This window comes from Neophocaena asiaeorientalis, unplaced genomic scaffold (assembly GCF_003031525.2).
Source record: "Neophocaena asiaeorientalis asiaeorientalis breed wild unplaced genomic scaffold, Neophocaena_asiaeorientalis_V1.1 scaffold248, whole genome shotgun sequence".
Lineage (NCBI taxonomy): Eukaryota > Metazoa > Chordata > Mammalia > Artiodactyla > Phocoenidae > Neophocaena > Neophocaena asiaeorientalis.
Window position 1 is genome coordinate 2,514,786 of NW_020185320.1, and position 23,070 is coordinate 2,537,855.

General features: G+C 36.2%; 1 protein-coding gene across 1 annotated transcript in view; it reads left to right on the forward strand.

The window, feature by feature from the left end:
- The window catches only part of CEP162 (centrosomal protein 162), a 98,053-nt gene that overhangs the window by 22,316 nt on the left and 52,667 nt on the right, over positions 1–23,070 (forward strand). Inside the window, exons 7-13 of the mRNA XM_024733726.1 lie at positions 103–215; positions 1,842–1,872; positions 4,432–4,548; positions 14,126–14,317; positions 14,919–15,000; positions 19,285–19,567; positions 20,437–20,698. Of these exons, the coding sequence (XP_024589494.1) occupies positions 103–215; positions 1,842–1,872; positions 4,432–4,548; positions 14,126–14,317; positions 14,919–15,000; positions 19,285–19,567; positions 20,437–20,698 (1,080 nt within the window). The remainder of the gene's footprint in view (positions 1–102; positions 216–1,841; positions 1,873–4,431; positions 4,549–14,125; positions 14,318–14,918; positions 15,001–19,284; positions 19,568–20,436; positions 20,699–23,070) is intronic.

The following is a 23,070-nucleotide window of genomic DNA, read 5'->3' on the forward strand; positions in this document are numbered from 1 at the left end:
AATTATTCTTACGCATACTTCTTTTGGAAATCAGTAATATTTTCATGGAATTTGACTTTTTTGACAGTGTGATCCTTGTATTTTTAAAACTATTTTCTTCAGAAAATTATAGTGATGATTTTGAAGATGAGGATATTGATGCACCTTTGGCTCCTAAAGAAGAGACTAATTCCAAAGAAAATTCCAAATCAGAAAAAATAAATGTACCTAAACAGGTATGTATCAATTATATGTTTGACAGTTTGGAAACTTCTTTCATCACCTTAGCTGACTGTTGCTGTATAAAGAGCTCAAAATACAGAGTTCTTTATAGTCTAGCTCATTGTTGTAAAGTTATAGGTCTCTTAATACTCAGACGTTTTCTTAACTCAGGTGTAAATTTAAATCTTAATGAAATACATGGCAGTTGATGATTTTCTGAAAGATTTCTTTTGGCAAGTTTCCTTAAGCTTTAGAAATTGAAAACTTCATTAAAATCTCAAATCTAATTTTTAAACAGGTATATTAAACTATACTTTTCTTTGGTAGGTCTTGTCCTTGTGAAGTGCAATACATAACTGCCTCAGTATTTATGCTAATAGTGACATTACTGTCTGAAACTTACTGGGCTAAGATTGTAAACTAAACTATTCCATTCACATTCAGTGTTGTTGTACTCTAATTCTCTTGTTTCTCAGTTCTTACCAAGAATCGGCTACCAAGACTGGCTAAGGGTACTATTCCATATTGCCTGCCAGACAGAACTTATCCTTGAAGCTACCTAATAGTAACCAGTAGGACAATTACTATTTGTTATATTGGTTTTGATCTGGATACAGTCTCTTTTGCAACTGTGTTAGGACTAGATGTTTTGAACATATATGAAACCATACACTCTAAATAAAAGCAGGGATCACTTTCTGGGTATTAAGAAATACTCTTATTTTTTAATTTACCTAGTACTTTTCCTTGGTATCATTATGTCACGCAGTTCGTGGGAGAAAAGAATATGACCTTAGAAATACATGAAGTTTAAAGCGATCTGATAATTATGCTTAGAAAGTTAATGGGATTCATACTTGGAATATGGCAGTTACAATACTTTGTATTACAGTAATTTCTACTAGAAAAATAAATAGGTCAGTAGAGGGCACAATAGTTTGGTATATTAAGAAAGTATAGTCTGTATAAAAAAGTGTCCACCTAAATGTGGAAGCCTAGTAGAGAGCCGTCTGAGTAAGGGTCAAAATAGGAAGGAATGAAAGCTCTGCTCTTATTGGTGGATCCTATACACTGCCTATCCAGGTGGAGAATATAGGTGACACAATTAGAAAACTTACTCTAAGGGAACCTATAATTTTGACAAATTTCAACTGTCTTGCCATTTGATGGCCTGCCTTTTTTGAAGATTTTGTCTCAAAATGTAGATGAAATGATGAGTGCAACTTATATTTGATCATTAGTTTTGATCAATAGGGAAAACGGTGATATTATAATAGCAGGAATCTTACGTGAACTAGCCATGTTATCTTGGAGTTCGGAAAGTAGGAGAATTTCTGAGCAAGGTGGATGAACAGGTGGCATTGAGATACTTTAAACAAGGCTTATAAAGGCCTGAATTAATTGCTGGTAATCACCAAGGTTCTGAAGAGACTTCTAGACGTTCTCTCACAACTACATTCTCTAGTCTTATAGAATTGTCGGTGAATGAGTGTGATGAAAGAAATCTAGAAAGCACGTTTCTTGATCTTTTCATCATGGAGTAAAGCACTGGCTTTCAAATTTTGTTATTCTTTTGCACTGCAGTCATTTCATGTAACTTCAGTTTCAAATCATGTAACTATTTTCTTTTTTTAATTTAGGAAAAAGAGAAAACTGGCATGCTGGCTAATGGTAAATATTATATATATTCCTAAATTTTCATTGGCGAAAAATTGGTCTGTTCAGAATTACATCTAAATAATTCTGAATAAATTACTATTTTTGTTTTTAAATATTTTCTGATGAATTAAGCTTTACACATTTTCTCAATAATACGTTCCTTATGGCTACCTTAAATTCTTCCTGTTGTATTTACGAGTACTTATTTTTTAAAAGCCCAGCATGCCTTTATGGATAAATTGTACCAGACGTTCAAAGATGTATTGATATCAGTCCTTGTTAAACTCTTCCAAAAAATACAGGAAGAGGGAATTTTTGCAGACTCATTCTGTAAGGCCAGCATCACCTTGATACCAAAACCAGACAAATATTCCTCAGGAAAACTACAGAAAAGCAATTCTATTTACAGTGACATCAAAAAGAATATAATGCTTAGGAATAAATTTTATCAACGAGGTAAATTATGCTTAAAACGATAAAACATTGAGGAAAGAAGTTGAAAACACACAGATAAGTGGAAAGATATTCTGTGCTCATGGATTGGAAGAATTAATACTGTTAAAACATTCATACTACCCAAAGTGACCTACAGATTGAGCGAAATCCCTATCAAATTCCAATGATATTTTTCACAGAAATAGAAAAAACAATCCTAAAATTTGTATGGAACCACAAAAGACCTCACATAGCTAAAGCAAACTTGAGAAAGAGCAAAGCATGGAGGTATCACACTCCTTGATTTCAAAATGTATTACAAAGCTATAGTAACCAAAGCAGTATGGTACTGGCATAAAAACAGACATATAAAACCAATGAAGCAAAAACAAAAGCAATGAAACAGAATAGCCCAGAAATGAATCCATGCATCTGTGTCACCTGATCTTCAACAAGGGTGCCAAGAATATACAATGAGGAAAGATAGTCTCTTCAGTGCATTGTGTTCAGAAAACTAGACATCCACGTGCAGAAGAATGAAATTGGATCCTTATCTCACACCACATACAAAAATCAACTCAAAATGGATCAAAGACTTAAATATAAAACCAGAAACTGCAAAACTATGAGAAGAAAACATAGGAAAAAAGCTTCTTGATGTTGCACTAGGCAATAATTTTTTGGATATGACCCCAAAAGCACAGACAACAAAAGCAAAAATAGATAAATGGTATTATGTTAAACTAAAAAAGGCTTCTGCATAGCAAGGGGAACAACAGAGTGAAAAGGCAACCTATAAAGTGGGACAGAATATTTGTAAACCATGTATCTGGTAAAGGGTTAATATCCAAAATATGCAAAAAACTCATGCAACTCAGTAACAACAACAACAAAAAATTAAAAGTGAGCAGAGGACCCAGATAGACGTTTCTCAAAAGAAGATATATAAATGGGCAAACAGGTGTATGGAAAGATACTGAAGTTCACTAATCATCGGGGAAATGCAGATCAAAACCACAATGAGATATCACCTCACACCTGTTAGAATGACTGTTACCAGAAAGAGGAAAAAATAAGTTTTGGCGAGGATGTGGAGAAAAGGGAACTCTAGTGCACTGTTGGTAGGGATGTAAATTGGCACAGCCTTTATGGAAAACAGTATAGAAGTTCCTGAAAAAAATTAAAAGTGGAACTACCTTATTCAGAATCCCACTTCTAGATATATATCTGGAAGAGATATCTGTATTCCCATGTTTATTGCAGCATTATTCACAGTAGCCAAGGTATGGATACAACCTAAATGTCCATCAACAGACAAATGAATAAAGAAGATGTAGTATATATAATATTACACATGTATATGTAATATGTATATGTATTTACATGCATAATATTTCACTTTAAAAAAAGAAGAAATCCTGCCATTTGCAACAACATGGATGAATGTGGAGGACATTTACATGAAGTGAAATAAGCCACATGAAGAAAGACATACTGCATATTCTCACATACGTGGAATCTAAAAATGTCAGTCTCCTAGAAACAGAGTAGAATGTTGGTTACCAGAGGCTGGGGTTGGGGGATATAGGAAGATGTTGGTTAAGGGGTACAAAGTTTCAGTTATGCGAGATAAATAATGCACAACAATGTGACTATAGTTAATGTTGTATACTACTTGAAACCTGCTGAGAGGGGAGATATTAGGTGTTCTCACCACATACACAAAAAAGGGTAAATGGATATGTTAATTATCTTGATTTTGGTGATTATTTCACAATGTGTATGTTTATCAAATCAACAAGTCATAGGTCTCAAATATATACAGTTTTTAATTGGCAATTATACGTCAATAAAATTGGAGGAAGAAAAAATTTTCTGTTATTTTTTGCAGGCCTTTTGCCTTTTACATATAAACATAAATTAGACTTGTATATAAGCATAGATATGTGTTGACGTAAGCCTACTCTGTTGTATATAAGAATAAAATGCTTCTTTTAGATCTATGATTATGTATTCTTTATATGTAAACATTTATCTTTGTTTTTATACAGATTGCATACAATTTAAATATTTTGTTTATGGAACCATACAAGCTTCTCTATATTCCTAATATTTTTTTCTTTTATGTTATTCCAGTAGTGCTGCTTGATTCATTAGACTCTGTTGCAGAGGTCAGCCTTGATGACCAGGAGAGAGCAACAACTAATCCAGAAGCGCTGCCAGATATGACTGATAATGAAATGACAGGAACAGGTAAGAGGGACAAAGTAGCTGTTCTCTAAATATGTAATATTCTATGACTAATTGACTTCATTTCTAGGGAAATGTATGTGATATATGTCATAGTTATATCAATAAAATTTTACATTTTTTATTGAAGTATAGTTGATTTACAGTGTTGTATTGTGTCACTGCTATATTCACTGAATACAGCAGTGATTAAATTGTGTGTGTGTGTGTGTGTGTATAGACATACACACGTATGTGTATATATAACTTTTTCAGATTCATTTCCATTATAGGTTATTACAAGATCTGAATATAGTTCCCTGTGCTATACAGAAGGTCCTTGTTGTTTGTCTATTTTACATACAGTAGTGTGTATCTGTTAATCCCAAACTCCTAATTTATCCCTCTTCCCCCTTTCCCATTTGGCAACCAAAAGTTTGTTTTCTATGTCTGTAAATCTGTTTCTGTTTTGCTAATAAGTTCATTTGTATCAGTTTTTTAGATTCTCCATATAAGTGGTATCATACGGTATTTGTCTTCTCTTTGTGACTTAATTCACTTAGTATGATAATCTCTAATTTCATCTATACTGCTGCAAATGATGTTATTTTATTCTTTTTTTGGCTGAGTAGTATTCCATTGTGTGTGTGTGGGTGTATACATCTTCTTTATCCATTCATCTGTTGATGGACACTTAGGTTGCTTCCATGTTTTGACTATTGTAAGTAGTGCTGCTATGAACGTTGGGGTGCATGTGTCTTTTTGAGTTAGAGTTTTCATCTTTTCCAGATATATGCCCAGGAATGGGATTGCTGGATCATATGGTAACTCTATTTTAGTTTTTTAAGCAACCTCTCTGCTGTTCTCCATAGTGGCTGGACCAGCTTACATTCCCACCAACAGTGTAGGAGGGTTCCCTTTTCTCCACACCCTCTCCAGCACTTATTATTTGTAGGCTTTTTGATGATGGCCTCATTTTAGTTTTGACTTGCCTTTCTCTAATTAGCAATATCCCTATCTTTTCATGTGCCTTTTGGCCATCTGTATGGCTTCTTTGGAGAAATGTCTGTTTAGGTCTTCTGCCCATTTTTGATTGTGTTGTTTGTTTTTTTGATATTAGTCTGTATGAACTGTTTGTATATTTCGGAAATTAAGCCCTTGTCAGTTGCATCATTTGCAGATATTTTCTCCCATTCCGTGGGTTGCCTTTAGTTTTGTTTATGGTTTCCTTTGTGTACAAAAGCTTATAAGTTTGATTTGGTCCCATTTGCTTATTTTTGCTTTTATTTCTTTTGCCTTGAGATCCTGACCTAAGAAAACATTGCTGTGATTTATATCAGAGAATGTTTTGCCTATGTTCTTTTCTAGGAGTTTTAAGGTGTCATGTCTTATAAGTCTTTAAGCCATTTTGAGTTTATTTTTGTTTATGGTGTGAGGGTGTGTTCTAACTTCATTGATTTACATGAGGCTGTCCAGCTTTCCCAATACCACTTGCTGAAGAGACTGTTTTTTTCTCCATTGTATATTCTTGCCTCCTTTATTGAAGATTAATTGAACATAGGTGTGCAGATTTATTTCTGGGCTCTCTGTTCTGTTCCACTGATCCATATGTCTGTTTTTATGCCAATACCATGTTGTTTTGATTACTGTAGTTTTGTAGTATTGTCTGAAGTCTGGAAGGTATGCCTTCAATTTTGTTTTTTTCCCATCAGATTTGCTTTGGCAACTCTGAGCCTGTTGTGTTTCCAAATAAATTTTAGGATTATTTATTCTAGTTCTGTGAAAATGTCATGGGTAATTTGATAGGGATCACATTAAATGTGTAAATTGCTTTCAGTTACTAGTATGGCCATTTTAACAATATTATTTCTTCCAGTCCAAGAACATGAGATAGCTTTCCATTTCTTTGAATCATCTTTAATTTCCTTCATCAATGTTTTATAGTTCTCAGCATATAAGTCTTTCACTTCCTTGGTAAGATTTATTCCTAGGTATTTTTTTAATACATTTTTAAAACAGATTGTTTTTTCATTTTCTCTTTCTGATATTTCATTGTTAGTGTAAAGAAATGCAACAGATTTCTGTATACTAATCTTGTATCCTGCTACCTTGCTGAATTCATTTATTAATTCTAATAGTTTTGGTGTGGAGTCTTTAGGGTTTTCTATATAGAGTATCATGTCATCTGCCTGTAATGACAGTTTTACCTCTTTCCTTCCAATTTGGATCCCTTTTGTTTCTTTTTCTTGTCTGATTGATGTGGCTAGGACTTCCAAAACTATGTTGAATAGAAGAGGTGAGGGTGAGCATCCTTATCGTGTTCAGATTTCAGTGGGAAGGCTTTCAGCTTTTCACTGTTGAGTGGCTGTGGGTTTGTCATAAATAGCTTTTATTATGTTGAGATATGTTGCCTCTGTACCCACTTTGGTGAGAGTTTTTATCCTGAATGGATGTTGAGTTTTATCAAATGCTTTTTCTGCAGCAGTTGAGATGATCATATCATTTGTCTTTTCTTTTGTTGATGTGGTGTATCACATTGCTTGATTTGCATATGTTGAACCATCCTTGTGACCCTGGGGTGAATCCAACTTGATCATGGTGTCTGATTCTTTTTATGTATTGTTGGATTCGGTTTGCTAATATTTTGTTGAGGATTTTCGCATCTATGTTCATCAAAGATACTGGCCTCTAATTTTCCTTTTTGGTAGTGTCTTTGTCTGGTTTTGGAATCAGTGATGGTGGCATCATAGAATGACTATGGGAGTGTTTCCTCCTCTTCAGTCTTTTAGAAGATCTTGAGAAGGATCAGTATAAGTTCTTTTTTGTATGTTTGGTAGAATTCCCTAGTGAAGGCATCCAGTCCTGGACTTTTGTTTGCAGGGAGTTTTTTTGTTTTGGTTTGGTTTTTTGTTTGTTTTTTTTTTTGCAGTACATGGGCCTCTCACTGTTGTGGCCTCTCCTGTTGTGGAGCACAGGCTCCAGACGCGCAGGCTCAGTGGCCATGTCTCACGGGCCCAGCCGCTCCGTGGCCTGTGGGATCTTCCCGGACCGGGGCACAAACCTATGTCCCCTGCATCAGCAGGTGGACTCTCAACCACTGTGCCACCAGGGAAGCCTGGGAGTTTTTTTATTACAAATTTTATTTCAGTTCTAGTGATTGGTCTGATCAAATTATCTGTTTATTCTTGATTCAGTTTTGGTGGACTGTGTCAACAATAAAATTTTCAGTCTCATATTTGCTACTATATTTAACAACTTAAATAATCTGAACTTGCTAATTGTGACACATAATGCTAGTAGGCTGAGTAAAGTGTGTTTTAAGATATATACTTGTTAATAAATGAATGAATGCTGTTGTTACAAAGTATAGTACTGTAGATGAATATTGACTCATTTTCTGTACCCCACCCCCCCGAGTGTTCCATTAAATTTGCCATGCATCAGAGAATTGAGACTTCGGTCTTGTGCGTTTCCATAGTTCCCTCTGTGTAGGCAAAAGCTAGATCACATCCTAAAATTCTGAAATGTCTAGGACCATCTAGACTTGACTAAAGGTTGTAAAGACCTTTAAGATAGTGCCTTTTCAAACTTTTTTTAAAGCAGTGGAACTCTTACCTCTAAATGGAATCTTAGGTAGTACCTCTATATAGATAAAAAATGTATTTTATCAGTATAAATATAAATGTTTACATATGTGACATTTACTTATAAAGTTAGTGAGAGTAGTAATGGTCCTTTGAAATTCTTAAAATTAAAAGTTCTAGATATTTGTTACATTCTTATATCATCAGACTTCCAATATGTTTGTATATTTTGTTTTTGTTGTATAATATGAACGTTTTCTTGGTATACCAGATAAACAAGTGCAAATGGGAACTTTTCAACTTGCTTTTTTGCAAGTCTCAGTTGACCAGTATGGTCAACTAAACCAACCCAGACACTTGGAAAAAAAGAACAATAGAAATGATAAATCACTAACCAACTCTGAACATCACATGGTGTCTGATTCTTTTTATGTATTGTTGGATTCGGTTTGCTAATATTTTGTTGAGGATTTTCGCATCTATGTTCATCAAAGATACTGGCCTCTAATTTTCCTTTTTGGTAGTGTCTTTGTCTGGTTTTGGAATCAGTGATGGTGGCATCATAGAATGACTATGGGAGTGTTTCCTCCTCTTCAGTCTTTTAGAAGATCTTGAGAAGGATCAGTATAAGTTCTTTTTTGTATGTTTGGTAGAATTCCCTAGTGAAGGCATCCAGTCCTGGACTTTTGTTTGCAGGGAGTTTTTTTGTTTTGGTTTGGTTTTTTGTTTGTTTTTTTTTTTGCAGTACATGGGCCTCTCACTGTTGTGGCCTCTCCTGTTGTGGAGCACAGGCTCCAGACGCGCAGGCTCAGTGGCCATGTCTCACGGGCCCAGCCGCTCCGTGGCCTGTGGGATCTTCCCGGACCGGGGCACAAACCTATGTCCCCTGCATCAGCAGGTGGACTCTCAACCACTGTGCCACCAGGGAAGCCTGGGAGTTTTTTTATTACAAATTTTATTTCAGTTCTAGTGATTGGTCTGATCAAATTATCTGTTTATTCTTGATTCAGTTTTGGTGGACTGTGTCAACAATAAAATTTTCAGTCTCATATTTGCTACTATATTTAACAACTTAAATAATCTGAACTTGCTAATTGTGACACATAATGCTAGTAGGCTGAGTAAAGTGTGTTTTAAGATATATACTTGTTAATAAATGAATGAATGCTGTTGTTACAAAGTATAGTACTGTAGATGAATATTGACTCATTTTCTGTACCCCACCCCCCCGAGTGTTCCATTAAATTTGCCATGCATCAGAGAATTGAGACTTCGGTCTTGTGCGTTTCCATAGTTCCCTCTGTGTAGGCAAAAGCTAGATCACATCCTAAAATTCTGAAATGTCTAGGACCATCTAGACTTGACTAAAGGTTGTAAAGACCTTTAAGATAGTGCCTTTTCAAACTTTTTTTAAAGCAGTGGAACTCTTACCTCTAAATGGAATCTTAGGTAGTACCTCTATATAGATAAAAAATGTATTTTATCAGTATAAATATAAATGTTTACATATGTGACATTTACTTATAAAGTTAGTGAGAGTAGTAATGGTCCTTTGAAATTCTTAAAATTAAAAGTTCTAGATATTTGTTACATTCTTATATCATCAGACTTCCAATATGTTTGTATATTTTGTTTTTGTTGTATAATATGAACGTTTTCTTGGTATACCAGATAAACAAGTGCAAATGGGAACTTTTCAACTTGCTTTTTTGCAAGTCTCAGTTGACCAGTATGGTCAACTAAACCAACCCAGACACTTGGAAAAAAAGAACAATAGAAATGATAAATCACTAACCAACTCTGAACATCTGCTTGCATTTTATTTTTATTTTATTTCTTATTTTTTTTCTACTTTTCTATGGAAGTATAATATACTTGTATAATAATTCACCTATCATCATAGCTTGATGAATTTTCAAATACTGAACACATCCATGTAACCAGCAACCAGATGAGAAAACCAAACATGATCAAAACCACAAAGTCCACTCAGATCTTTTATTTCTAGTCAGTGCCGTTCCAAGAGTCACCACTATCTTGTTTCATCCACTTCCATTTTAAAACGTAAAAAAAATTAGAACAGAATTTTTCCATCAAGACATGTTACTCATTTACTTGTTACTACCCAAGTGAATATTCCGCCATGCTGAAAGCATGTGCTGAGCACATGTTTCTCATTCTTACTGCTGTTTTTATTTAAGTACTTGTCACATATGTGCTGTGATGGTCAATCCACTTGCACTTCTTTCAGTAAGCAGATATGGATTCTTTTAAAAGACCAGTGTAGAGCTACAGCTTTTCTAATCAGTGATGCATAGTAGAGGGTTCTTTTATGTACAGGATGGCCAGAGAAGCTTTATTCTAAGATACACATGAAAACAAAGCCAGAGGCAAGAGGTTATCACTCTGATGCTCTTTACAGTTACATAAATGGCACATTTGAGTGTGCAGATTATTTTTTATTACAGTTTTTGTGTTTTAAAATAAAATTTCAGTCAAATGTCTGTGGAACCCGTGATTTTCTCTGAAAACTGTTTTGTAAAACTCGGTATGAAAACCACTGCTGTAGGTTATAAGAAAAACTCAGAAATAAAAAATGTATTGCTGGAAGCAAAAATTCTATTAAGATGATCCAGGTCAGTTATATAAAGCTAAATTTTCTTGGTCTTATTTCTTAAATGTTCTTGACTGAAATAATTTGGTAAGTCAATTACTAGAAGAGTGTAAGTATAATCTTATTGTCTTGTGGCCTTGGATTCATATTCCCAGCCTTGCCAGTTACCAGCTGCATGACACTGGACAATTAATGCCTCTAAGCCTGTTTCCTCTTCTTTAAAATGAGCTCTTGTGATGATCAACTGAGTTAATATATAGTGCCTAGTATATTGTTAAGATTCAACAAGCAGTGGCAACTGTGTGGTTCTCATCATTATTATTTATATCAACACTCTGTTAAGAGTACAAATTATAATAAAGAACCTGAAGGCATAGAGTATAAATTCCTTTTGGCTGTGAGGTATTGAATTTACCTATCATTTGAAAAAATACACTTGAAAATTTTCAAATCAGCACCTGAACTTAGTTTAAAAACTGAAAAGATCAGTGGCTTGTTTTTTGTTTACCAGGTGTCTTCCAGTATTAAGCAGGCTCCGTTTAGGTAATATGTTGTCAAAGATTAGCTCTTTTTTGATAATACTATTCATGAAACTTGTGCTTTATTGTCTTAAAATGGTTGGTAACTGTAAAATGAGGGCCAGATCTAGCCTTTTGCTTGTTTTCATTTGTCTCAAGGGCAGGTACCATTTTGTGCTGTGGCTGCATGACCAGAGCAGTCACAGCAGGACAGTGTGGCTCCACAACGGGACCCTTGCCTCTGCCCAGTAGGATTTGACCCTTTTCAACCTCCTAAAGTGGAAAAAAATAGGGCGTTTTTGACTTGTGGTGATATATAAAATACATGCAGAGAAGTCAGCCCTTTTCTCTATAAAATGCATGAAAAAAGTTAACATATATGACCCTGGAATTATTTTTAACATCAGTTGGGTTAATGACTCAAATTAGGAGAAAAGTGCCTTTCCCTTGCTCTGTTTTCTGAGCAGCCCATAATACCACTCGATCTTCCATTTCTGATTTCTAACTTTTAGGTCGTTGCTTTTCTGCGTGTTTGCTCAGCTGTTGCTTTACGCCAGAGCCTCTTCTTTCTGACACCTCACACGTGTTAAATTTGGTATGAGCATTCAGTGCTGCTGTGCGATTTGCCACTGGGATCATTTCTTTTATACATACTCTGAAGATAATTAAGCAACCTGGTATTTCTGTAGAGGAGACAAAACACCTTGTGCCTTTTCCCTTTCTTCATAAAAATTCATTCTCTCCCTCAGTCATGCTACTCTGAATCTGACAGGTGGTTTAGGGCAGCGGTCCCCGACCTTTTTGGAACCAGGGACCGGTTTCATGGAAGATAGTTTTTCCATGGGGGGGGCGGGGGAGTATGGTTTCGGGATGATTCAAACACATTACATTCGTTGTGCACTTTATTTCTGTTATTATTACATTGTAGTATATAATGAAATAATTATACAACTCATCATAATGCAGAATCAGTGGGAGCCCTGACCTTGTTTTCCTGCAACTAGATGGTCCCATCTGGGGGTGATGGTAGACAGTGATACCCAAAGTGTGTTGCTTACGTCCAGCCTACTCTGTAATCTCATTTTGGTTGCTGTCCGGTAGTGGACAGCTAATGTCGCCGCTGATCTGACAGGAGGTGGAGCTCAGGCAGTAATGCCAGCGATGGGAAGCGGCTGTAAATACAGATGAAACTTCACTCACCCGCCTGCCGCTCACCTCCTGCTGTGTGGCCCGGTTCCTAACAGGCCATGCATGGCGTGGCCCGGGGGTTGGGGACCATTAGGCTTAGCTTAGCAGGCAAGATCTTTTTCCTCAAGTCCTACTGAAATATCCCTGCTGCTAAAACTGTCAGTGATTCTGATCTCACGGTATCCTCCACTTTTTTGTTTTTAATGTATTTAATCAAATCTATTCCTTTATTGGGCATGCTCCAAATAACAGTGGTGACCTGAAGCAGTAGCTAGAAAGATATCCCATTGTGAGGCATTCTTACACAATCATATGTGGCACTTGGCTCCCTCTTATGTTTAGAGTTGAAAATAGTTCCTCAGAATTTTATACTATGCAACTTACACATCATATAGAGGAAGAGGAGGCTGTATATGCTCTTGTAAATATTTTTAGGCATTAATTGATTAGTTCATGGGTATCAAGAGAAAAGGAGACTGGTCACCATATTTCTCTCTTTTTGTTTTTTCCACTCTTCTATAGCACTTTTTTCTTTTCTCTAATTTTGAAAATTCCACTGTTAGTAGTGAAGAGTACAAAATTAGTAAGAAAATACTCATAAAAGTCTTAGATCATTGTTGTCATTAGATCCTTTGAATTATTTCCTCTAGAGTGTATTCATCAGTTGGTGGGAAGAGGAGGAGGTTAATAGGGAAGGAAGAGTGAACAGTGACATCACGTCTCCTATTTTGGATGACTGGGTGACTGATCATACCACAGCCAAAATAGCAGGTACTAGTAGCAGAACAGATGTTGTTGGGGAATATAATGAATTCACTCGAGGATGTATTAGATATGATTTGCTTATAGAACAGTCTCCTTGTCAGGAAGTTTAATGTTCAAAAAAGAGATAAAGACAAAAGACATAGATTTGGGAGTCACGTGCACATGGGCAGTTATTAAGTGAAGGGTCTTGATGAAGTTATCCACTCCACTACCACCGCACCCCCCAGAAAAAAAGAGAGGTTTTAAAAAGAGATGGAGGAGCCCTGAGATGAGTCATTTACCATACAAGATGGAAAAGCAGCCATCAGAGCAGTGGGAAGAACAAGAAGGCGCTATGCAGAGGAAACAGTCCCCAGGAAAATGGCAGGGTCACACGTCTCACAGGGTGAAGAAAATTTTTAAAAGTTGAAGAAAATTAAAGGCTGGGTTTGGCTACTAGGAAATCACTTTCTATTATAGCAGCTTTAGCAGGCTGTAGGAACATATTGGTTTGCAAAGCTAGAGGATTGAATTTCAGTTGAAGAGATGCAGAGTACAAGACGCTTGGTGGCCCCATGAGGCAGAGAGAGAGAGAAGAGAGACAGAATCCTTGAAAAATTGTGTCAATTTGAGAAATTTAGGAATAGTTTTATCCAATGCAGAGAGGTCGATTAAGGGTAGTAGGAAGAGACGATAACTAGTAGAGTCATATTTTACAGTTAGCACGTCAGGACACATCTCAGCCCGCTACAAGAGTTCCTGAGCCTGCTGTGATTCATGCTGGTAGGCTGTGGCCACGCATGACCCAGGTTTGTATTTCACTCTATTTTGATCACGTCAGTATTGTCCTGTAGGCTTGTACACCATTCCTAATAGATTAAGGGACAATGTTAGTGTTCCATATTTCTTAGGTATTTTTGTGAATATACTAGAGACTACATTTAATTCAACAGGTGTTTCTTATGGACAGAGCAGTAGTGACATTGAAGCACTACATCAGGCTTATTGTCATATTGCCCATTCTTTGGGAGATGCAGATGAACAAAGACCTGAGAGTAATGCAGTGGAAAATACCAAGAACTCAGCAAAAGATCATCCTCAAGAAAATGAAGGGTCCTCTAAAAACATCTCTACCACAGAATCTGGTAAAAGCTTCTTTGTTTGAGACCCTCTCTGGACAGTTTCCAGTGTGGTATAATTTAAATGCAGTTTGCTCTAGTGATTGTTTCTCAGTATCTGAATTTAAAGCGTTTGTTAAATCTGGGAATCACTGGTTTAGCTATAAAGTTAGAGCTGAACATAGGATGAAACTTCAGTTCCTCCTCTAATATGCCTTGACCGAATTAAGAAATCAGTTGTGTATTTTCACATTTTTTACACTTTTCCATGAACATATACTAAAGTTACTTTTTAAATAGAGAACAGTATTTTGGGATCAACTAAATATATAATTAACGTGTGTATGTGTGTGTGTATTTGTGGATACACCCATACATATATATTTGATGTGTGTACGTATATATATATATATATATATATAGAAAGAGAGAGAGATATAAAATATGTAAATATATATTTCAAATATAAATATCAAAGATTTTCTTATGGGGGAAACTGGGATTATTGTATGTGCTGTTCTGTTAACTACGTCAATCAGAGAAAATGTGATTTTGGTGGTATTAGACACTAAGTTAAGCAATTTACATAAGATTTTTGGTTGCTGTTTTAACTTTTCTCCCCTCTCAGATCTGCCCACAGTAGAGGAGCTGATGAAGCCCATCAGAATAGATTCCTTTGGGGTCAGTGGTTTCGATTTACAACCTCTCAGGTATGACTTTTTTGGAATGGATTGAACAGGTTGTTTGTTTGTTTATTGTTTTGTCACTGGGAACTTTTAGAATCATTTGTTCTACAAAACCATTCCTAATGAATGATTAACGTGTAGCTGGTATGTGTCTACCTGTGAGTCACTCCTGTTTTTTTTTTCACATTAGTCTTAATTAGTTTATCAAAATTCTTCTCATGGTAAAATTTAAAAATAAATGCTACTAAAAAGTTGCTGCCACTAGGTAGGTAGTCTTAAGGCTTTCCACTGAAAAATAAAATCCCTTCAGCTCTGAATAGCTCAGGGACAGTTGATTTGAATGCTGAGAGGGAACATTAATTTTATTCTGTGCTGAGTCATCCATTCACTTCTTTATAAGCCAGTTAGTTTTACACTTAGTCACAGACCAGCTGTTGTCTTTCAGGGTGAGTTCTTGGATCACAAGAAAAATGGGCTTCATGAAAATGTTCCAGCTCTGGTACATTTTAATGACAGCTTGTGGGACATGGCTGTCATTCACCAACACAGAGAAGCATTATCACAGTAGCCTCGTCGTAAGGCTGCACTTTGCATTTGTGAAGCACTTAGAGTGTCACACCCGTTATCTCATGAGATCCTCAGAATAAGTAGGTCAGGCATCTTTATCGATGAAACTGAGGTAAACCAACTTAGTGGTGGAGCTCTCACAGGAGCCAGTAATGACGACGATGATGATGATGATGACAGCTAGCATTTTAATCACATGCTTACCGTGGGCCAGGTACTGTGCAGAGTTCTTTACATACTAGATTTTATTTAATCTTAAAGCAACTCTATGAGGTCTCTTCCATTATTATCCCCATTTCATAGATAAGAAACTGAGCTTAAAGAGGTTAAGTAAATTGTTCAAGATCATGTGGCCATAACCCAGGAATGCACTTGGATTGTCAGGTCTTTGATCTCCATGAAATATTTCTGTGAAAAGCCTGTCATCCATGCATGTATTCATTTGTTCATTTGTGTTATCAACAGACAACTTTTTGAGCCTCCCTTGAACCCTGTCCTCATCCTGTAAATCCACTTGCAGTGATTTCTTGGCCTTGTTCCTCCCTTGGTGCTAATTGAGAGAAAATGATGCGGCGTAGCTTACACTAAACCCCGTCGACTTGAATACTAAGCCTAGTATTCTTCCACTGGTCTGCAGTGCTAGTTAGTATTTTTAAAGCGCAGTTATGCTTACTTACCATTGCTGTTTGGGGCTGTGCTAGTGTTACTGAAGAGATTTTTCACACATCCTGTGTCTTTGTTGGCGTAGGTAGCACCATTTTAATAATGTGAGTTCTAAATAAGGATTTTCACATTGTGTTTTAAAAGCTGAGAGCCAGGTGTACTTACATTAAAGGCATAACAATAATTATAGAAATGTCAGTAGTATAAACTTTAGTACACATATCAAAAAACTTTTTAGTAAATTAGGATAAGGAATTCTAGCTGCTGTAACAAAAATATCCTTGAAATTTTAGTAGTTTAACATCATCAAAAATGTATTTCTTGCTCGCATCATAATTCCATGTGTCTCAGTGGAGTTGAGGTGGGACTCTGCTCCACATGGTCATTTAGGGACCCAGGCTGCTTCTGTCATCAACACACAGTTTCAAGGTTCTCATGGCCTCATCTAAACAGTTGCTAAGGAGAGAAAAAAAGATGGTTTAGCATAATTCCTTTTAACTGCCTCAACACAGAAATGTTACATCACTTCAGTCCACCTTCTATCGGTAAGAACCAGCACATCTAGCTAACAGAGTCCAAGAGGGCTGGGAAATATGGTTTGCTTGTGTGCCCAGAAAGAAAAGTTAAATGCATTTGGTAGGCATCTAGCTAGTCTCCACAAGAATCTTCTCTTTTAATTGCCAAATATCCATCCTACTCTTATGAATGCAAAGACCTACTCAGCCCCTCCTCAAAGCAAACAGCTCAAGTCCCATTCAGGACTCTGTCCATCTGAAAGGCCAGGATTTCCAGGTGAAGCACAGTTCTCTTTATCAGGTTTGAATATAGCTCCTCATTGTCTACTAATCAATGAATTAAAGAGACAAGTTACATACTTCATTACCCACACCCTTCTCATTCAGAAAGGAAAAGTATGAAGAAAATACAGCCATCAGTAATGCAACTTTGAAATCCAGTGAAAAACCTTGTAAGGACCCCCTACCTTGAAGATGGGAATTTTCCTTAATTATGCCATTGTTCTGCTCTTAAGGAGAAACTACCATATATATATATAGGGTGTGTGTGTGTGTGTGTGTGTGTATGTATGTAGGTATATATATATATATATATATATGTATATATATGGTTCCGTATAGCTCCTGGTTCCAATTCTTGAAGGATTTGTCTTGTATTTCATCACCATTGGCTTCAACTGAAGGGGGTTTCAGGGGAGGAAGCTATGCCCATCTTGGAGGATGCACTGGTTTCTCCGTCCACTTTCTGCCTACAGGTGGTTTTAAGGCTCCCAAACAAGTCTCTAGCCTTTTTTTTTTTTTTTTAATAGTAGGGTTGTGGTTTCTTTGTAATTAGTTACTTCAGAAAGTTTATTAGGCTTCTGATCTATTTGGTTCCGGTTAGTCTCATGTGCCAGCAACTACACTAAACACTCTTTGCTACACAAAGGTTTTAAATCTGCTTTATGTCTTTGCTTCCTTGTTCTTTTGTTTTGTTTTTTCTCTCTCAATTTAATTGCAGCTGTCTGGATATTATTAGGAACAATAACCTTGTGTTTGAAGATGACACTTATAATGTGATATTTGCCAAGGGACTGAGTCATTCTTTTCAACCACGAAGTCCCATGATGTCTTGCTTTTTCATAGCATTTTTCAGTGCTGAATCTTATTGTTTGAGTTCAGACACAGAGAGTGAACCTAAGAGGCCCTGAGTTTCTAGACTCTGTTTCCTTTGATTTCTTCTTAAAAAAACAGCCCATTCTATCTTGAGCTCATCTTTTTCTCATAATATCTTGTCAAAAGTAGCCAGTAGTAGCTAGCACCTAAAAACTGCCTGTTCTCTCCTACCATTTCCTTTGTACCCCACACTCGGTAGCCATGTGGTCTGCCTTATAAACTGTTATAGGTGACAGTTTAGCAAATGTTTTGTCGCTATAAAACATGGGTTGTCACCTCTCCAGCCTCTACTATCAGTTTCCTTGCCACCCAAAACCCAAGCACTAAGCCACTGACTTATATTTTAGGTTCTTGTCGCCATAGCACTCACATTCTAAAGGCCAGAACTAGTGAACGGCCCCATCTAGATTGAAGGCGTTGAGGAAATGTAGTTTAGTTGGTTCACAGCAAGAACAGGGAACAGTTTTGATGAGCAGCTAGCCAGGTTCTGCTGCCATTAAGAAGGAAAGAACTATTATATTTTCTGATGATTCCAGCTACTTCTATTATTTCTAACAATTATCAAGAAGCCAATCTATCTTATATGAAAATGGTAGCTTCTTAAACTTTCCTTTAATCTTATTTTATAAATTACAAAATTAAATGACCTAATTGACCATGATTTAGTAATTTGACAATGACAATATCCGTATTTTGGGAGCTCCCATAATATGCTGATATTTAACCACATTTATAACATATCCTTAAGGGACAGTTTCCATATTTTGAAAATCTAATGGTCTGAAATGTGACATTGCATTTAAGTGTTTTAAACCACAGAGGTGATTTTATTTCAAAATCCTAGTGATTTTTCTTGTTTTACTTAAAAATTTTCCTATACTGTGATGAAATTATGCATTTTAATATTTATATTTTATGGCTCATTGACATAAATTATGGTTACTTGGTTTCTTCTAGAAATGTGTAAAATGTTTTTCCTGCTTCAAATGCATGTTGACTTTATGAGATACTATAGATAAAAGATATATTACAAAAAGGCCACTTAGAAATTCATTTTTAAATTTTTCTTAGACAAAAGCAATCTCAGTCTTGTTTGGTTTGGCTTTCCTTTGAAGTAGGTCTCAGAGTCAACCATGAAGTCCTGTATATTATACTGCATTACAATTATCACCTGAAATTTAAAACAATTATGTGATGCTATGCGAGTATACTCTGTTAACCAGAATTATAAATAATATATTTAACATTAATGACCTAATTTGAAGTTACAAATATTAGATATATTTAATACTCATATATTAATCATGTAAATGTATTTTATATGTGTCACGTGTATGTGTATATTAATAAAACTGATATTGGAGGAGTTATATAGGGTTCATTCTCTGTGTCCTGTTTTGTTTTATAGCTATAAGAAACTGGCTGAGAATAAAGAATCTGAATTTGTTAGACCTTTACCCCTTAATATGAACCAAAATGTTATGTCTCAAGAACCACAAACTGTAAACCAATTTTTGGACAGAAATGAAGAGAATGTAGTTTTAGAAAAGGCAACAAATGAAGGTACAGAAACTAACCATCCAAGAGTAAATGCTGTGGAAGAACAAATAGATAAAATGTACCTTGATATTTTGAAGAAAAAAATATCTGTTGGTCCTTCATTATTACCTCAGGGTGACAAAATAAATAAGGTAAGTTTTTATAATTCACATTGATTTGACATATTGATAAATGAAGTTATACAAATACTATTGATAAGTATGTACTTCTTAAGCTAGTGGGATTGGTTACATTCTAACCTCCACGTAGATCCTGGATATCTGTGAGCAGTCTATAACAACACCCTGTAGTCCCCAAATTTAAAAATAGCACCGTAGCATTAGCTTTCTTCTTGAAGCCGTTCTTTATATTTTTCATTTTTTTAGTAAAGGTAGTCCACAGTTTGAGTAACATAAGAAAATAAAGTGTATTCGTCATTCTAGTGCTTTTCAATCTTTCTAGTAGTTTGTGTTCTGCAAAAGTAGGTAAGTTGACATTTCCTATAAATGCTATTAGCAGCTCTTAAGAAACTTATATTTCATTGTTCCTTTTTTCTCTGTTCTTGATTTATTCTGATTATATAGGCTCCATGACCACAGTATTCCATTTTTATTTTACAGTTCTGAGTTATGTGTTTACCATAAATTATCTCCTTGTATCAATAGAATAAGGCAGGGTACTAATAAATTTTTACCTTTGAGAAATCTGGAGAAAAAAGAAGCTAAGACTTTTGTCATTTCAAAACATGTTGTTCCCTGCTCTCCTCCATGTTGACTCTAGTAATTACATGTCTTGCTTTCTGGCAAGCTTATTTTGTTTTATTATTTTGCTTTGTCTTACTCCTGACTTTGAAGATGTGCTTCCAAATACTAAAATTCGGATGAATTAGAGAAGTTTAATATAATGATTTGCCTTCTATGAACTATGTTCTTTAGTAATCAGTATGGTTTTGCTATCTGTTAAATCTTATTTGCAACTGTAGCCGAAGTTTAAGTACTAAAGAGCTTGTACTTGTATGCAGACTTTTAGATCTCAACTCAGTTCTGGAGAAGAAGGGGCTGGAATTGGTAAACAGCTACCATACAAGAAGGCCAGAAGTGCACCTCCTTTATTTAAAAGAAAACCCCAGAGTGGATTATATGCATCAGTTCGGAGCTCAGGGTATGGCAAACCCAGTTCACCCTTCAAGACATTTTCTAATCTTGAAAAGAAAACTTCAAAGGACATTATGAAGAGCAAAAGCTTGAGATCCATTCCTACCTCAAATCAGGCTAGGAAAAAAGGTAATCATATACTCTTTTCATGATAGAATTCTGTACATATAGTGTATCATTTTATTTTCTTTGTTCTCTACTTTCCCTGTTTCCTCCTTCCATGAACTTCCCTTATTCATAGAAAAAAATTATTCATAAGGTACTGCATTCCATCTTTGAAAGATTCAATTCAATTGAGTTCAGGAGGTTTTTCATCATAAGTTCTAGGTTTTCCTGAACGAGACCCAGAAAGTATGGGAAGTGAATATAAAATAGGAGAGTCAAACCCCTCCTCATCTGGTTGGCTTTGTAATATCCAAAATATTTGCCAGAGAAGAGCTATGAATTCAGAATGCAAATGGCAACATATAAATGAGGGTCAACCGTCTGGGTATTAGTTCAGTATAGACTTGGAGAGTAAGGATGTTTTATAGATCAAAGAATGCATACTTTTATACTCAGTGTCTCTGTTAGTTATTTCCTAATGTAGTTGCTTATCGCTATATTGGCAGAAGGAAAGGGTAATTTTCCTCTTAGAAGCCCATGCAGCTAGTAAAAGAAATAGAAATGCTCAAGTCAAACCAACATTTCTGTTGCCTTAAGACTCCAGTGGGGAAAGGAGAGCAGTAGAGCCAGAAGCATTTTGTTCTTTTCTTTGTGATTAAATCAAATAGGTTACCAATTCCATCTTTGTTTTCTGGTGATAGTTGTCGGAGGAGAACTAACCTCACTGGAAAATTCACTTCTAGCTTAAAAAGTAGGGAAGTGCCTTTCCCTACTACTGTCAATTCCAGGACCACTTTGTCTATATTTAAAATTCTTTCAGCATTAAAGACTCTTCTTCTGTCTGTTTTGGTGTGTCTTCACTGCAGCGATCTGTGTGTGTAAGATGGAAAGGCTAGGGCTGATCTGTATGAGAGTGCAGGAGAACAGCAGTGGGGGATGGCTATTCTGGAGAGACAGGAATATGATTGTTGGCTTAATGCAAGCTTCCTTTCCTCCTGTTCTTAACCTACGGACCTCTGGCCCCTTTTCCTAAGAAGTCTCTTGTGTTCTCTTATTTTCTCGTTTCTGTGGGACATCTGCTTGTGATGTTGTCATCTACTCATTGTTATTAATAATTAACTGCCCATTGGATCTAGTGCTTAATGTTAAGGAAAAACACTTGGAACATTTCCCAAATTTTAGAATCATCAAGAGGAGTGTGAAAATTTTTCATTAATGTTTTAGGAGTATTCATTCTGTACTTTCGGGATCAAGAAAATGAAATTTTGTTTTTAATATTATTTACTCTATTATATGTATTTTAGATAAACTAACCACCAACATTTTTGAAGTTTGCTTTATCCAGATCCATTCACATAACAAATATTTTTTGAGCACCGACCTTGGTCCAGGCAATATTAGAGGCCCTTGAGATACATTGGTAAACAAAGTAGGCAAAGATATCTCCCCTCCCTCATTTTGTGGAACTTTCATCTGATGAGGAGAGATAGACTTTTAGCAATATGCATAGTAAATCAGTAAATGAGGTTATATGCTAAGGAAAACTAAAGGTAGAGCAAGAACGTCAGTGGGGGAGGTCACAGTTTTCAATAAGATAGAGTAGGCCTCCTTGAGAGAGCCATTTGAACAAAGACTTGGAGGAGGCAAAGGAATTGGCCGTGTGGATAGCTGGGGGAAGCGTATTCCAGAAAAATGAAATGACTAAATAGTGCAAAAGTCCAGAAGTAGGGAGCGATGCCTGGCATGTTCAGGGAACAGCATGGAAGCCCATACGGCATGGGCAGAGAGAGTAGGAGATGAGACTGGAGAGTCAAGGGAGAGGCACATGTAGGCTTTTCTAGGGCATTTTAAAGACTTAGGCTTTCACTCTTAGTGTGAAGGCATGAGCCAATGAAAAGTTTTGAGCATGAGAGTGATTCATCTAATTATCCTTTAGACAGATTTCTTTGGCTGATACCTTATAGACCATATACATACAAACATATACACACACTGTAGAGGACACAGGAAGAAGCTCAGAGCCCAGTTAGAAGGTGATGTTAGGAGTGCAGGCTAGAAGTGATGGGGCTGGAACCAGTGTGGCAGCAGTGGTGGTGATGAGAAGCGGTTGGGTAAGGGTATATTTAGAAGACAGAACCAAGAGTCTAAAAGATCGGTTTGGGGTTGTGAGAGAGGAATCGAGGATGATGGCAACTGGGAGAATGAAGTTACTCTCTCGCTGGGATGGGGAAGGCTGAGGGGGAGTAGATCTGGGGGTGGAGAGAAGACCAAGAGTTCAGCTGTCGAGGTGATAGTTTTGAGGTGTCTGTTCTACACACAAGTAGAGAAAACAAGGAGGCAGTTAGGTAGAAAAGTGTAGAGTTAAGAGGGTGGTGTGGACTGTAGGTTTCAGACGT